Here is a 15035-nt window from a genome sequence, read left to right as displayed (position 1 = left end):
CACTCTCCCTCCATGCCCCGCCCCTCCATTACTGCACCAGTACAACACCAGGAGTAGAAATGTTGATAAGACAGGCGCTGCCGGAACAGACAGGTCCATCTAGTATTAATTGAACAAGTAAGTCATTTTACAGTTAAGAGGTGTTAATTTAATACATTAATTTAATACAATCAACAATCAGTTCAAATCTCCACTTATTGTTGACGAACACATCCTGTCAACAGACACGGTACGTCAAGAACATGATATGATATAGGGGTCACATAAACCCCGATATGTAATCCTCTTTACCAAAAAGAAGATCCATTTTAGTTTTGGATATTTTTCATATTAGGTAGATTAGGACCAAAAAAGTTAACTGTATTAACTTATGTTACCCATCTTAAGGGTTCATTAATGTTTGTATATATTGGTATGTTTATATTGGTTAAAAAGGTCCCAAACCTTGACCTAAAGGTTGTATACAGGCTGAAGATGCCCAAAATAATGGGTGAAACATGTACCTGACCTAAATAAGTCTACATAAAATCATGTAGATAATAACCACATTAAACGTGGAAAGTATTGAATAGGTGGTTTTTTATTAAATTATCCTTGATATCTATGCCTATAAGTATTCTACCATATTATGGGTGGAGAAGGAACCATACACAGAACTTTTAGTGAAATGAATTAAGCATGTTACTTTTTACATTTAAGACCTGAACAAAAATGTTGTGAACCTCCTGAAAATTTTGTCACAAGGCGCCACTGATAATAACTAATATAAACTTCAGAAAACAGAACAATGAATTAATAAAAAATCCTAACCACATTCATCCTTCCATTCATACTGACATTCACATAAGCTGGTCATATATTTAATAGGTAATCTCAGCAAGACCGCTTAAAAGAGACTAAAGAGATGCAATTCCTAATACTGACTGGAAGGGAATTCTATAGCCTTGCACCAGATACTCGAAAGGAATTCAAAGGAATTTCATGAATTCAAATGAAAAATGTATATTTTATCAAGTTTTGCTGTACTACATCTGATGGAACAAAGGAGAATGGTAAAGAACAGTAACCTGGTAAAATACAGAAAACCTCATTTTTATATTTTAGGGAAAGTTGGACAAGCGAAGATTGAATGACTAGACTTTCATTCATCCATATGTTAAGCATGCATAAAAAAGGATAAAAAAACCTGCTGGACTATACACAAATAGAGCGACTGGAATCTTTTACGGCCATCAAGGGAAGATCATCGCTAGCCATGAAGAAAAACTAAACAGTTGGAAAGACAGCGTGCCTCAAGCTATTCATGACAATAGATAGCCTTGTCTTCACTTAACAACAAGCAAGTTGGCCATGTGGTTAATAGCACGCAGCTGTGAGTTTCCATTCAGGAGATAAATAGTTCAAACCTCACTGTCAACAGCCCTGAAGATGACTTTCCATGTTTTCCCATTTTCACACCAGGCAAATGCTGGGGCTATACCTTAACTAAAGCCATGGCCGCTTCCTTCCAACTCCTAGCCTTTTCCTATCCCATCATTGCTGTAAGACCTATCTGTTTCAAACACTGTAGATCTGGAGGGAAATAATAATTATAATAAAGAAATATCTGTTTTGGTGTGATGTAAAGCCAGTAATTGTAAAAATTTAAAAAATCTTCCCTTGAATGGTACGATGTTAGACGACTCATCTGAGAAAGTTGCATTGAGGGAACTCTGAAGACTGTTCAAAACAACAACAACAACAACAACTACTACTACTACTACTACTACTACTACTACTACTACTACTACCACCACCACCACCACCACCACCACCACCAATACTTGTCAAATTAATCTTGGACATTGCACAAAGAAGCAGCCGAATGTTTGACATTTCCAGCCAAAACTACTATTAATTTAATATTGTTAGAGTGTTTGATTATGGTTTCCATTCGTTATGTTGATAGAACCTAGCTGACAGAACTTTTAATATTTTACGTTATTTGTTATATTGAATCTCATGACTAGGGCTGGATATTTATGACATGTCATTTTTTCTTTATATTCTTTCCATGGAAAATACAAAATCTACATTGACTGAAATTATTCAAATTTAATGGGTCATATAAAGTCATATTTTGGCTTTTTTAATCTTTATTGTCATTTTCTGGTAATTTTTCATATAATGGTCATATTTCCCTGTGAATTTTTATATTCTTGTCATATTTTTATCTCTTTATTCCATTTTCGCATACCTGCTTGCAGTCGTCTCAAAGACGTATTTTTCACATCTCCTAATTGTAGTCTGTAATTTCTTACAATTATCTTTCTTAGAAATATATATGTATGCGAATTAGGAGGGTAAGCTATGTAGAAAGAGACAGATGCATAGATAGCAACAGAGAGGTGAGCCTCAATTGAATTCTGATGATCTGACATATTTCAAATATGCCTCAATAACATCCTGCGATGTTGAGCGGTCTTTTTACTGTTACAAGTCAATGTTGCATGAAAATAAAAGATCGTTCCCATTTGAAAACTTTAAAATGTATGTAATTTGCTGTTGTAATTCTTTCCGATCGCCCATCAAAATGTGAAAGAGTTACCTGTGGATTAAGTAATTAAATAAATTCAAAATACTGTATAAGAATAAAAATGAATATTGTTACTTATTTATTATTACTGAATGTCATATGTTTTAAAAGTACATTTTCAATATCATGTTAATTTAAACAGCGGCAAAATTTTGAAGATTTCGAAAATATCACCAAAAATTTTTGAAGTCATATTTATTGTCAAATTTTAACACATTTTAGGTCATAAATGCTTACATGTTTCTAATATTTTTAGGTCATAATCATCTGGACCCTACTCATGACTATGATTGAAATACCTATTAACAGTCATATAAAACAACAAGCTTGCATCCTATGTATTTTGAAACTTAGTTAATGTAATTGTATAATCTAATGAAGTGTATACTAATCTTGTATTTTCTTCATTTCTAGACACTATCTACACAGAGAGGTACATGGGTCTCCCCACAGTAGAGGACAATCTAGAAGGATATGTGGAGTCAGAGTTGAACAACAAGCTGGATAATCTACGACACAAGATGTTTTTCTTAGTTCATGGCACTCTGGATGATAATGTACACTACCAACAATCTATGATGCTTTCGAAGGTCTTGGAGCATGAAGATATTCTCTTTAGACAACAGGTAAAATGCTACATAATAATCATTGTTAAAGGCAGTCAATGTCAGGTGACACCCTAATCATCAATATTATGTTTATCCAGTAAGAATTAGTGTTGTCCAATTACAATGATTATTCTTGTACCAGAAACATACTTCTTCTTCTTCTTCTTCTTCTTCTTCTTCTTCTTCTTCTTCTTCTTCTTCTTCTTCTTCTTCTTCTTCTTCTTCTTCTTCTTCTTCTTCTCCTTCTTCTTCTTTTCTTCATGGAGTCTCTAAATATTAGTTTCTAATTAGTATCTTTTGCTACCATGTTTTTCCGTCATTGCCACCTAGATATACTTGCTTCCTTCACAAAGTTGCAGGTGGTTCTTATTGATGCTTCTTGATTTTCTCTCTCTCTTCACCTGAAAGTCCTAGAATGGAGAGTCTGATTCTATGCAGCACCTCACATTCGAAAAGTATGTGTTCAGCTGATTCCTCTTTTTTTTTTTTCCTACATATATTGTCTCTTATTACTCCAATTCTATGTAAATGTTTTTTCAGATGGCAGTGTCCTGTCAACAGTCCTACTACCCATCTCATATTTTCTCTGCTGAGTTTCAACAGTTCTTTAGTATTCTTCTTGTTTGGTTCTTTTATCAGTTCCTTTTCAAGCCTGCATCATGGAATATTTTTCCAGTTTTCCATTTGTTTCTTTTGTACACATTGTTGAGAATAAGAGGTTTATTTTCCCTCAACTGGAAACCTATAGTGTGTACACATGCTCTATGCTTCCTTGAAACTCTGTGGTACGTGCTGCCCAATGGGCATCGGCACTTTCTGCTGTCTACTGACTCCTTGAGCTCATTACAATCTATTGATGCATGTTTCCCATGGTATCCTCTGATGCAGTGAATCCAGGACCTGCTAGCCAGGTGTTGGTGTGCTAGAACCAGAATCATATTTTTGTGGCTCGCAAGTCACAATGGTGTAGCAGGAAACATGTTAGCTGATTGGGCTGCCAAGGAGGCATTACCCCCATTGTCTTACAAGATTCCAGCCAGTGATATTCATTCTCAGCTGAGACATTTGGTGATGACCCATTAGGAGATGGAATGGCAGGCCACCCCTCTTTCAAATAAGCTGAGAACAATTAAAGGAACTACTAAGATATGGTAGACTTTCTTCAGGTTTCTCGGAGAGAAGCTGCAGTATTATGTCGTCTTTGGATCGGCCATGGTATAGCACTCACTGCTACTTATTGAAGGGTGAAGCCCCTCACCGGTGCGTACAGTACTTGCGGTGGCCATCTGCCCATAGTACACATCCTTACGAAGTGCGCAGACCTAGCCAATCTGCACCGTAGTCTAAAATTTCAGAGTACCCTCTCCCTCATTCTACAAGATGACGAGCAGTCAGTGGACCTCATCATCTTTTTATGAGGGACAGTGGCCTGTTTTATTGTGTTCAAAAGTCATTTTTATATTTGTTATAATTTTTATTTTATTTTAACTGCTATTTTGTTCTATAGTTCTGTTTTAGTCTGTCTTTGTGTATTTGTAATGTGTTTTTTAAACTTTTGAATGAAATATATGATTTCATTTCATAGGCAATGCCTTATTCTATTTTATTAAATTTCAGTGTGTTTAAATCATTTTGTAAGAAAATAAGGCATTGTGAATTAGATCCACTCATTATTTTAAATTTATAATAATTTTCTTCATCACCTTTTAAATTCTAGTCAGTGGGTAAATTTTAATTATTATTACATTTCGTTTCATCTCGTACCATTAGAGGCCAGTGATGTAGATGTTAGGCCCCTTTAAACAATAAGCATCATCGTCTTCATCCAACCGCTCAATGTGGCATTCTTTCATCCCTCAAACAAGCTTGAAGGAAAGATCTTCTTTTTCAGGTTTGTCCTAGTCTTCTCTTTCTGTTGCTCCCCCTTTCAATGCTGACTTGTCATTGGTTCCTTGTCATGTTCGTATCTTTCTATATAGAAGGTCGTTCGGGATCTCTAGTGACAAGTTTGAAGGCTGCTGGCAGCGCTGTTATCAACTTGAGCATGTCAAAACGGAGAGTAATGATTCATGTCAGTACTGAGAATGTGTATCGAGAGTTTTGTGACGTTAGCCGCAACGATGCTGAAGCAGATTGACCCTTACTGGGAGGGACACATAACAACCCTTTATGATGCTAAATACAACTATTCTGCAATCCAAGGAATGTGCAAGAAACATAATTTCTTTATATCAAAGAAGAAGACAATGCTGTATTGAAAACAAAAGGGGAAAGGCCGAATGGACTTAATTCCAGAGGGGAAAACACAGGCAAATCCACAACCAGGCACCAGCCATATACCAAAATTGGTGCGGAAAGTGAAGGGCCTTGTCTCAGGTGGTAACCCTACTCCCCCAAAGGAGTATGGCACATAAGTTGGGGATGTCTATTTCAACAGTTATCACCATAATCAGCAAAGACCTGCAATTAGAAAAGCGGAATAAGCTCCGAGTTCACAAGCTGTTGCCTCACATTTTGGAATGTCACACTAACGCAAGAAAGCTGTGTGAGGGCTACCTGGCAGAGGACAGATGACAAAATGTGGTGACATTAGACAAAGCATAGGTGTACCTTAGTGACTGTAACAAACCCCCGCTTGATTTACTGCTGCCCTAGAGACAAAACGTTGTATAAAGAATGCCAGGAAAGTTTTGATGCTTGTTGTTTTAACGGGCCTAACATCGAAGGTCATCGGCCCACTAAAGTTTTCCAAGGGGTTTCATGGTCATTGCTGGATACTGCTACAATAGAAAGTTAAACATTCGCCATGTTGTTAATAATGTGAAGGTGAACTCTACGTACTATCAGCAAGAGGTTTTAACACCCATTTACAACACAGATATCCCAGCACTGTATGGTCTCTTGGGAGGAACCTGTTAACCCCTAGAGGGTGTGCCCCCAGGTGGCGGATAGGGGGACCCTACAATTCAGTAGGGCTGGTTGAAATACCCCATACAACTTGCGGACCAATAGGCAGCCCAATTCCTGGGGGATTTAAAGTACTGGGACACCCTCTCTCCAAGGGGTCACAAATATGGGGGGACCAAGCCCAGGGTATGGGTGAAGACCCTAACGGCATCAGTGGTGGAGAAGGTGGACATTCATACAGCATCGATGGCGGAAGAGGGAAACCTGTAACGTCTGTATTCCAGAGGAGCAGCCTAGAATAACACCTGGCAGTAGGTATAAATTGCCTTTGGGAGTGGCAGCCCCATCATAATAATAGCCTATACATGATATAGTACTAGTCAATCAGCACCGGAAAAAGTTAGGGCGTCCCCTGAAAGCGACGTGCAGTTCTCAGGGTACAGGGGGGAACTGTGAGAAATGGGTGGCCAGTAACCAACATTAAGATAGGAATAGTGGTTTTTTTTAAAAACCAGAATAGTGTTTATTAATGAACAAAACAGGCGTTCAGCCCCGAGTACATGTTCACAATAATAATAAATAAATAAATACCAAATACTGCTACTGTACACCTTGGCCGTGCCATGAAGCCTGTCAGATACTCCGGAAACGTGACCTCAAAAGGATAGGAATAGTAAATTTTATGACCCTGACAGGAAAGCAAGAGGAAGTAGTAGACTTCATGGAGAAGGAGAAGGTGGAAATGATGGGGCTGAGTGAAGTGAAATGGAAAGGTAACGGAAGGAAGAAACTGATGAAAGGATACACATACTGGAGTGGTGGACAAGAGGCAATAAACAGAGTGGGACTAATCATTTCAAAGCAATTGGAGGAGTATATTGAAGTGGTAGAATGTGTGAGTAACAGTATAATGAAGATTAGTCTAAGAATGAAGTGATGGACTTCATATAAGTGTATGCACCATTGATGGGAAACAGGAAGTATTTTTGGAGAATGTAGAAAGATAAATTTCAGATGTGGAAGTGGTTATTATGAGAGTTCTGAATGCACAGATTGGAAACAGGAGACAAGGAATGGAAGAAGTCATTGGACTGTGGATATGGGAAAAAGTATCGTGAAGGAGAGGAACTAGTGGACTTCTGTGACAGGAATGGACTAATAGTGGGGAATACATGGTTCCGAAAGAAAAACAGCAGGAAAATTACGAGAGATGGGTGGGGTGACAGAAGAGCAAAATCAGTAATTGACTACTTTTTGGTGGAAAGGACAAATCACAGAAAGTTGATGGATGTGACAGCTTTACCAGAGGAAGCATTTAATGGGGACCATAGAGTTGTGGTGACAAAATTACGGTTGGGAAAAATGAAAAAATTAAAATAGATAATCATCATCATCATCATCATCATCATCCTAAACCATCTCCAGTTTCCCGGGTGTGGTATATGAGCCTCCTCCATCTCATCCTGTCCTTGTACCATTCTTCCTCCACCAACTTGTCCCAATCATGACCTCTCAGCATTACATCGCTCTTAACTAAATCTATCCATTTCCTTCGTGGCCTTCCCACGGGTCGTCTTCCTTCTACCTTTCTGTCAAATTCCTTCCTTGCAGTTCTGTTTACTGGCATCCTCTTCATGTGACCAAACCACTTCAGTCTTGATATCTGAATCTTATTTAGGAGAGAATTGTCTATTCCTACTTCTTCTCTAATTTTCTCATTCCTAATTTTGTCTTTCCTGGTTTTCTGGATCATAGTGCGTAGGAATTTCATTTCAGCTGCCTGAAGTTTGGAATTATCTCTATTGGTCAGTGTTGTGGTTTTGAGACGGTATGTAAGAATTGGTGTATAATAGGACTTGTACAATGTCATTTTTGTTTTCATGGGTATTTGCTCATCCCACAGCAGGTGTCTTACCTGGTGGTAAAATTGTGCTGCCGTATTGATTCGATTGTTCACCTCATGTTTTGCTAGATTGTCATTTGATATAATGCTACCCAAGTATTTGAAAACTGGAACGCTGTCCAGTTGAGCTTCATTTAACATGACTATTGGTAAAATATAAAAAACAAGAGGAAATTGAAAGACAAAAATGTACAGGAAGATTTTCAGGAGAAATTGAAGCAACAAATCCCAGTTACTGAAGTGGAAAATGTAGAAGAGGAGTGGGCCAATTTAAAAAAATGACATTTGTTAATGCAGCAGAGAGTGCTTGTAGCAGGACATCTAGAAGGGTGAAAGAAAAGGAGGCACCATGGTGGAATGAGGAAGTGAGGAAGGTGGTGAAAGAAAAGAAGACAACCTGGCAAGAATGGAACCAAAATCAAACAGAAGAAAGCAAAGGGATGCATCTCAACAGCAAATGGTGATGTAAGAAGATGGTAGGAGAAAAAAAGAAGAGCCAGGAAGAATTTACACAAAAAATGGAAGTGGATGTAAGTGGCAGTAAAAGGATGCTGTATGGACTTACAAGAAGTAAGAGGACAGAAAAAGTTATCACAAAGCTAGTGAAAAAGGAAGATGGGGAATTGTTAACACACCCAGAAGAGATAAAGAGAAGATGGAAGGTGTATTTTGATAAGCTATTGAATGTGAACAACTGTATAAGGGAGACAGAAGCAATACAGTATGAGGACTCAACAACAAAGGATGATATACCAATCCTGGAGGTGGAGTTAGCGGTACAACAGATGAAGATGAGAAAAGCAACAGGGATGGATGACATCAGTGTGGAAATGCTAAAGGTTGCTGGACCTGTTGGTATGCAAGGGATGTACCGAATACTAAAGTGTATCAGAAGACTGGAAAAAAGTTATAATAATACCAGTATTTAAGAAAGGGGACAAGAAAGTTTGTGGTAACCATAAAGGAATCACACTTATATCACAGGTAGTTAAAATACTGGAAAGGATATTAGAAAGAAGAATGAGAAGAAATATTGAAGGAGAATTACAAGAGGAACAATATGGCTTCAGGAGTAGAAAATCTACAGTGGAACCAATCTTTAGCATGAGTCAGCTGATGGAAAAGAACTGGGAATATGGAAAGGATCTGGTCATGACTTTCATAGATATAGAAAAGGCATATGATATTGTCCCCAGAGAGAAGGTTTGTGAAACCATGGTTAAAAAGAGACTTGGAAGAGAAATGTTAGAAGTGGTGCAAGCAATGTACAATAACTGTGTTATCAGGGCACTGACCCCAGTTGAAAAGACAGAATGGTTGAGGAATAAGACTGGACTAAGACAGGGGAGTGTGCTGTCACCTCTTTTGTTTATTATAGTCATGGACAGAATTGTAAAGGAAACAAAGGAAGCCTATGGAGATAAAGAGATGAAGATACTGCTATTTGCAGATGATGTTGTGATCTGGGAAAAGAACAGCAAAGAAGTGCAACAACAACTAGTTGTACTGAATGAAAAAATTGAGAAATGTGGCATGAAAATTGGTACAGATAAAAGCAAGACTATGGTGAAGTCAAGAGAGGAACGGCAAGGAAAAGGCACTGTGAAAATGGGAAGTCTGGAAATTGTGGAAAGCTTTAAATAGCATTACCTAGGAAGTGAATTAATGCAAAATATGAGGGTGCAGATTAGCAGGAAGGTACAGCAGGGCAATGCATTCTACCAAAGTAAACTAGTTTGGAGCAAAGAAGTATCAAGGAAAAGTAAAGAGGTAATGTACAAAATGTACTATGTACCCATACTGACTTATGCAGCTGAGACTTGGACTCTGACTAGCAGGCAAGATAGTGGAATTCAAGCTAGTGAGATGAAATTCCTAAGAAGTTAGATAGGAAAGACAAGGAAAGACAGAGTGAGAAATGAAGATGTTAGGAAGGAAGTTGCGATAGGAAAGCTGAATGAGAGAATTGAAAGAAAATAAACTAAAGTGGTTTGGACATGTAAAGATGGAGGAGAACAGAATTCCAAGACAGATGCTGGAGGCAAAGTGCGAGGGCAAGAGAGCAAGAGGAAGACCTAGAACAAGGTGGATTGAACCCATGAAGAGCAGCATAAGAAGACGAAATTTAGACTAGGACAAGTTTGTGGAAGGAAAGAGGAAGATGAAGTGCCATAAATACCCCAACCCGGCAGGAGCTGGATGAGGGGAAATGATGATGATGATGATGATGATGATGATGATGATGATGATGATGTATGGGAGGGTGAAAAATCAGGTATGTGTACAACAAGATAAATCATCCAGCCACACCTCTCGTTTGACTCGTCTGTTCTTAGAGAGAATGGAGGTGGAAACTGGAATCCATGCAATTCCTTTTACTGACATTCCGGTGAAGGCACCCAATGTGTCACCCATGGACTTCTGTGCATTTGGACTCCTAAAAAGGGCATTAGGAAATAGATGTTCATGCACTATCAATGGACTCTGAAAAGCCTGTCAGGAGGAGTAGAATAAGATAGATACGACAGCTTAGCGAAAAAGTCTGCTGCAATGGAAATTACATTGTCGGGCTATAGCTAGAAATGCTGGCTTTCCAACTGAGCATGATCTTGGTGGAGACATGCCTTTTCATAAGCTAATTACCTTTCCAACATCGTCCCCAGAGATCTCGAACAACCCTCTGTATGAACTGTTATGTTTATTTTAAAATATCATGTACTGTTACATTTCTGAGAATCTTTCTGTTATTTTTTTTACAGAGTTACCCTGATGAGGAGCACGGCCTGGCTGGTGTAAGACCACATCTTTATCATTCACTTGAAAACTTCTTAGAAGAATGCTTCAACATGGATTGAAATTCCAAAAGTTAAAGTCTGACATACAATCAGTCAGGTTAAAGAAGACTGTTTTTTTAAAAAACAAACGGTAGTAAGCAGTTAAATATGGAAATATTTACAGAATACGAAGAAAAAAAAAGCAGAATTCATTTTATAATTATTATTACACATGACTCAATCAGGTTTTACTGAAAACATCTGGTGTAATATTGTATTTTTTAAAGCTACCGGTACCGTATGTTATGTGCCATGGACGAGTGGTGACTGAATGAATGAATAAATGAATGAATGAACGAATGAACAAATTAAAGAATTTTAATCACAAATATTTTCTTTTTGGTGATCACTGTCAAATATATTTTGATTCTTCATAAACGGAATGTTTTTATGTTGTGTGTGGATAATGCATAAATTCAATGAATTCTCAACAAATGAGAAGGCCTACGGTCTTGAGAGGGATGCAGAAGTTAGAAACTAATACACATAACATACGCAGAACTTTAACGTAGAGTGGAATGAGACATCTTTGTTACTACATTTTATCTAGTTATGACTTCCTAGTCCAGTATATACTCATTAGTGAGCTACGCTGATGGATGGTTTCAGACATGAGAAAATCTGAAGATAATTCCAAGCAATGAAAAATGGAGGAAAAAAAACAATTCTTACATCACCCTATATTCTGCATAATACTAGTATAATCTGAATTAATATTGTATGGCTATTTTAGCCTGGTACAGCCCTGTAAAGTAGACCATGCGATGAGTATGGGCGGCATATGTTGTGTAGGAAATTTTGTGTTACTGTAATGATAGCGTGGTGTGTGAGTTGCTGGAATTTTGTGGACAGCATAAACATCCAGTCCTTGAGCCAAGGGACTGAACCATTTATAATTCAAATTCAAAGATCTGACCGGAATCAAACCTGAGATCTTGACACCCGAAGGCCAAGATGTTGATCAGTTAGCTTTGGCGTAAGACACTATCTGGATAAAACACTGTAATATTTAAAAGAGCCTGAAAGAGATACAGTTAGGCCAATATTGATATAAACTCAGGCCATGTGGTACAGCTGGTTAAGCACTGGCACTCCAAATATCTGGATTAATCCTCACAGTAGGGCTGAGTGGCTCACATGATGGAAAAACTGGCCTTCTAAGATAGTTGGAGGGTTTGATCCTGACTCAGTCTGGTAGTATTTGTAAGTGCTCAAGTACATGAGATTCGTGTTGGTAGATTTACCAACGCTTGAAAGAACTCCCTTTAGGACAAAATGTTGGCATCTCCGAAAACCACAAATGTAGTTAGCAGGACATAAAACCAATAATATTATCATGACATGCCCCTGTTAAAATGTAAATAACTTCTCTAGAGCCATATTTTTACAATATGGTATCTCTCGTGATGCTATCAGTTGTGGGGATACTAAAATCCTGATCGTCGTCGTCGTCGTCGTCGTCACCACCACCACCACCACTGTCATCACCACGAACATCCTAAGATCAAATCCTGCATTTACCTCTGCAGGTACTGGCAGTGGTGGTTAAGCAGTTGGCAGGCCAGCTTCTTGTATGCAGGATCAATTGTTCGATCCTGGTGGAGGTCAATATATGTATTTGTTGAAGGCGAGAACATCCATAGCACAGCATATAGTTCCTAATGACATATAAAAGAACCCTAATGAAAAATTAACCAGCCCTGAGGTGTAGGGGCAGCGTGCCTGCTTCTTACCCGGAGGCCCCGGGTTCGATTCCTGGCCAGGTCACAGATCTCAACCTGGATATGAGGGCTGCTACAAGGTACACTCAGCCTACATGATTACAGTTGAGGAGCTATCTGACGGTGAGATAGCAGCCCCACTCTAGAAAGCCAAGAATAATGGCCGAGAGGATTTGTCACGCTGACCACACTACCCCTCATAATCTGCAGGCCTTTGGGCTGAGCAGTGGTCACTTGGTAAGCCATGGCCCTTCGGGGCTGTTGCACAGTTTAGTTGGTTTGGTCTGGTCTGGTTTGGTTTGGTTTGGTTTGGTTTGGTTTGGTTTGGTTTGGTTTGGTTTGGTTTGGTTTGGTTTGGTTTGGTTTGATGAGAAATTAGATGTACATTTGCTACCTATTCCAGATTTTCAATTTTGCTCATAGCTGACTGTAGTTATACTTCTTCCTCTTCTTCTTCTTCTTGGATGTAAATGGAGAGTAATATTACAAGGAACACAAACACCCAGCTCCTAAGCTAAAGAAATTAACTATACACAGTTAAAATCCCCAACCTGACGTGTAATTGAACCCAGGGCTCCCTGAATCAAAGGCTGACCATTCAGCCAAAAAGTTGAACTAGTACTGAGTGCTGACTGTATTAACTACATAGCAATTGAAATGCAAGTCATCTAGATGGCTCTAAGTCAGAATACTTATATTTCTGTAGTTGAGGCCATACACTATTTTTGTTATTATCATCACCATCATTGTTTTTATTTTATCCACTGTTGTCCAACTCGTTTGCTGAATGGTCAGCATACTGGCCTTCGGTTCCGAGGACCTCAGGTTTGATTCCCAGCTGGGGTCGGGGATTTTAACCTTCATTGGTTAATTCCACTGGCCCAGGGGCTGGGTGTTTGTGCTGTCCCCAAAATCCCTGTAACTCACACACCACACATAACACTATCCTCCACCACAATAGCACACAGTTACCCACACATGGCAGATGCCACCCACCCTCATCGGAGGGTCTGCCTTACAAGGGCTGCACTCTGCTAGAAATAGCCACACAAAATAATAATAATAATTATTATTATTATTCTTCATAAACGGAATGTTTTCATGTTGTGTGTGGATAATGCATGAATTCAATGAATTCTCAACAAATTATTATTATTATTATTATTATTATTATTATTATTATTATTATTATTATTATTATTATTATTATTATTAACTCTGTTAGTGAAAATCTTTCAATGAATGGGGATGTGGCTAGTGACAGAGTCACCAGCTGTTTGAAATGAAAAGTCATGTCTCAATGATTTTGTGTCCACATAAAATAGGATATCACATGGTTGTGATCACGATACCATCACTCACATACTACCGTACTACCAGCTTGCTTGCTCATTCAAAGATTACATAGAGGATGTGTCTGAATTATACTGACAAAAGAAACAGGGATGCTCTTGGTGTTATATAAAGAATGATGGCACAATCAGATTGGCACAGAAAATTTTTCTTTTCCAGAAAATGAATTTGCTGGCCCTGTGGTGTAGGGATAGCGTGCCTGCCTCTTACCCGGAGGCCCCGGGTTTGATTCCCGGCCAAGTCAGGGATTTTTACCTGGATCTGAGGGCTCGTTCGAGGTCCACTCAGCCTACGTGATTATAATTGAGGAGCTATCTGACGGTGAGATAGCGGCCCCAGTGTAGAAAGCCAAGAATAACAGCAGAGTGGATTTGTCGTGTTGACCACACGACACCTCGTAATCTGAAGGCCTTCAGGGCTGTAGTGCCGTTGGGTTAGGTTACATTAGGTTAGGTTAGAAAATGAAGTTACTTTGTAACTTCTGGGTGTGTCCGGCTCCGTGGTGTAGGGGGCAACGCGTCCGCCTGTCACCCTGCGGCCCCAGGTTCGATTCCCAGCCGAGTCAGTTACCTACACATGGCAGATGCCACCCACCCTCATCGGAGGGTCTGCCTTACAAGGGCTGCACTCTGCTAGAAATAGATACCGAGCTTGATAGCTGCAGTCGCTTAAGTGCGGCCAGTATCCAGTAATCGGGAGATAGTGGGTTCGAGTCCCACTGTCAGCAGCCTTGAAGATTGTTTTCCATGGTTTCCCATTTTCACACCAGGCAAATGCCGGGGCTGTACCATAATTAATGCCACAGCTGCTTCCTTCCAACTCCTAGGCCTTTCCTATCCCATCGTCGCCATAAGACCTATCTGTGTCAGTGCGGCGTAAAGCAAATAGCAAAAAAAAAAAAGAAAGCTAGAAATAGCTATTTACACTCTAGCAGAGCAAATATGGTGAGTTCCACTATTTGAATCGTGCACCTGGAAGTAACATATTAACTTCATTTTTTTGAAACAAAAAATTTTCTCTGCCGATCTGATGGTACCAACATTCTTTACATAACAAAGAGCATCCCTGATTTTTTTGTCAGTATAATTAAGATACACACTGTATAAATACATAGGTAGATAGGGCCTATATAAA

At 39.0% G+C, this 15035-nt stretch overlaps 1 protein-coding gene and 1 long non-coding RNA gene across 2 annotated transcripts in view; one reads left to right on the top strand and one right to left on the bottom strand.

Moving 5' to 3' along the window:
- The window catches only part of ome (dipeptidyl peptidase 4 omega), a 545964-nt gene extending 532374 nt beyond the window's left edge, over window positions 1–13590 (top strand). The window contains exons 15-16 of the mRNA XM_068227167.1: window positions 2990–3201; window positions 10753–13590. Coding sequence (XP_068083268.1) covers window positions 2990–3201; window positions 10753–10848 — 308 coding nt within the window. The 3' untranslated portion in view covers window positions 10849–13590. The remainder of the gene's footprint in view (window positions 1–2989; window positions 3202–10752) is intronic.
- The window catches only part of LOC137500402 (uncharacterized), a 66830-nt gene that overhangs the window by 40519 nt on the left and 11276 nt on the right, over window positions 1–15035 (bottom strand). The window lies entirely within an intron of this gene.

Source organism: Anabrus simplex, chromosome 4, assembly GCF_040414725.1.
Source record: "Anabrus simplex isolate iqAnaSimp1 chromosome 4, ASM4041472v1, whole genome shotgun sequence".
Classification (NCBI taxonomy): domain Eukaryota; kingdom Metazoa; phylum Arthropoda; class Insecta; order Orthoptera; family Tettigoniidae; genus Anabrus; species Anabrus simplex.
The sequence above is the reverse complement of the archived record's forward strand: the minus strand, read 5'-3'. Positions and strand labels throughout refer to the sequence as shown.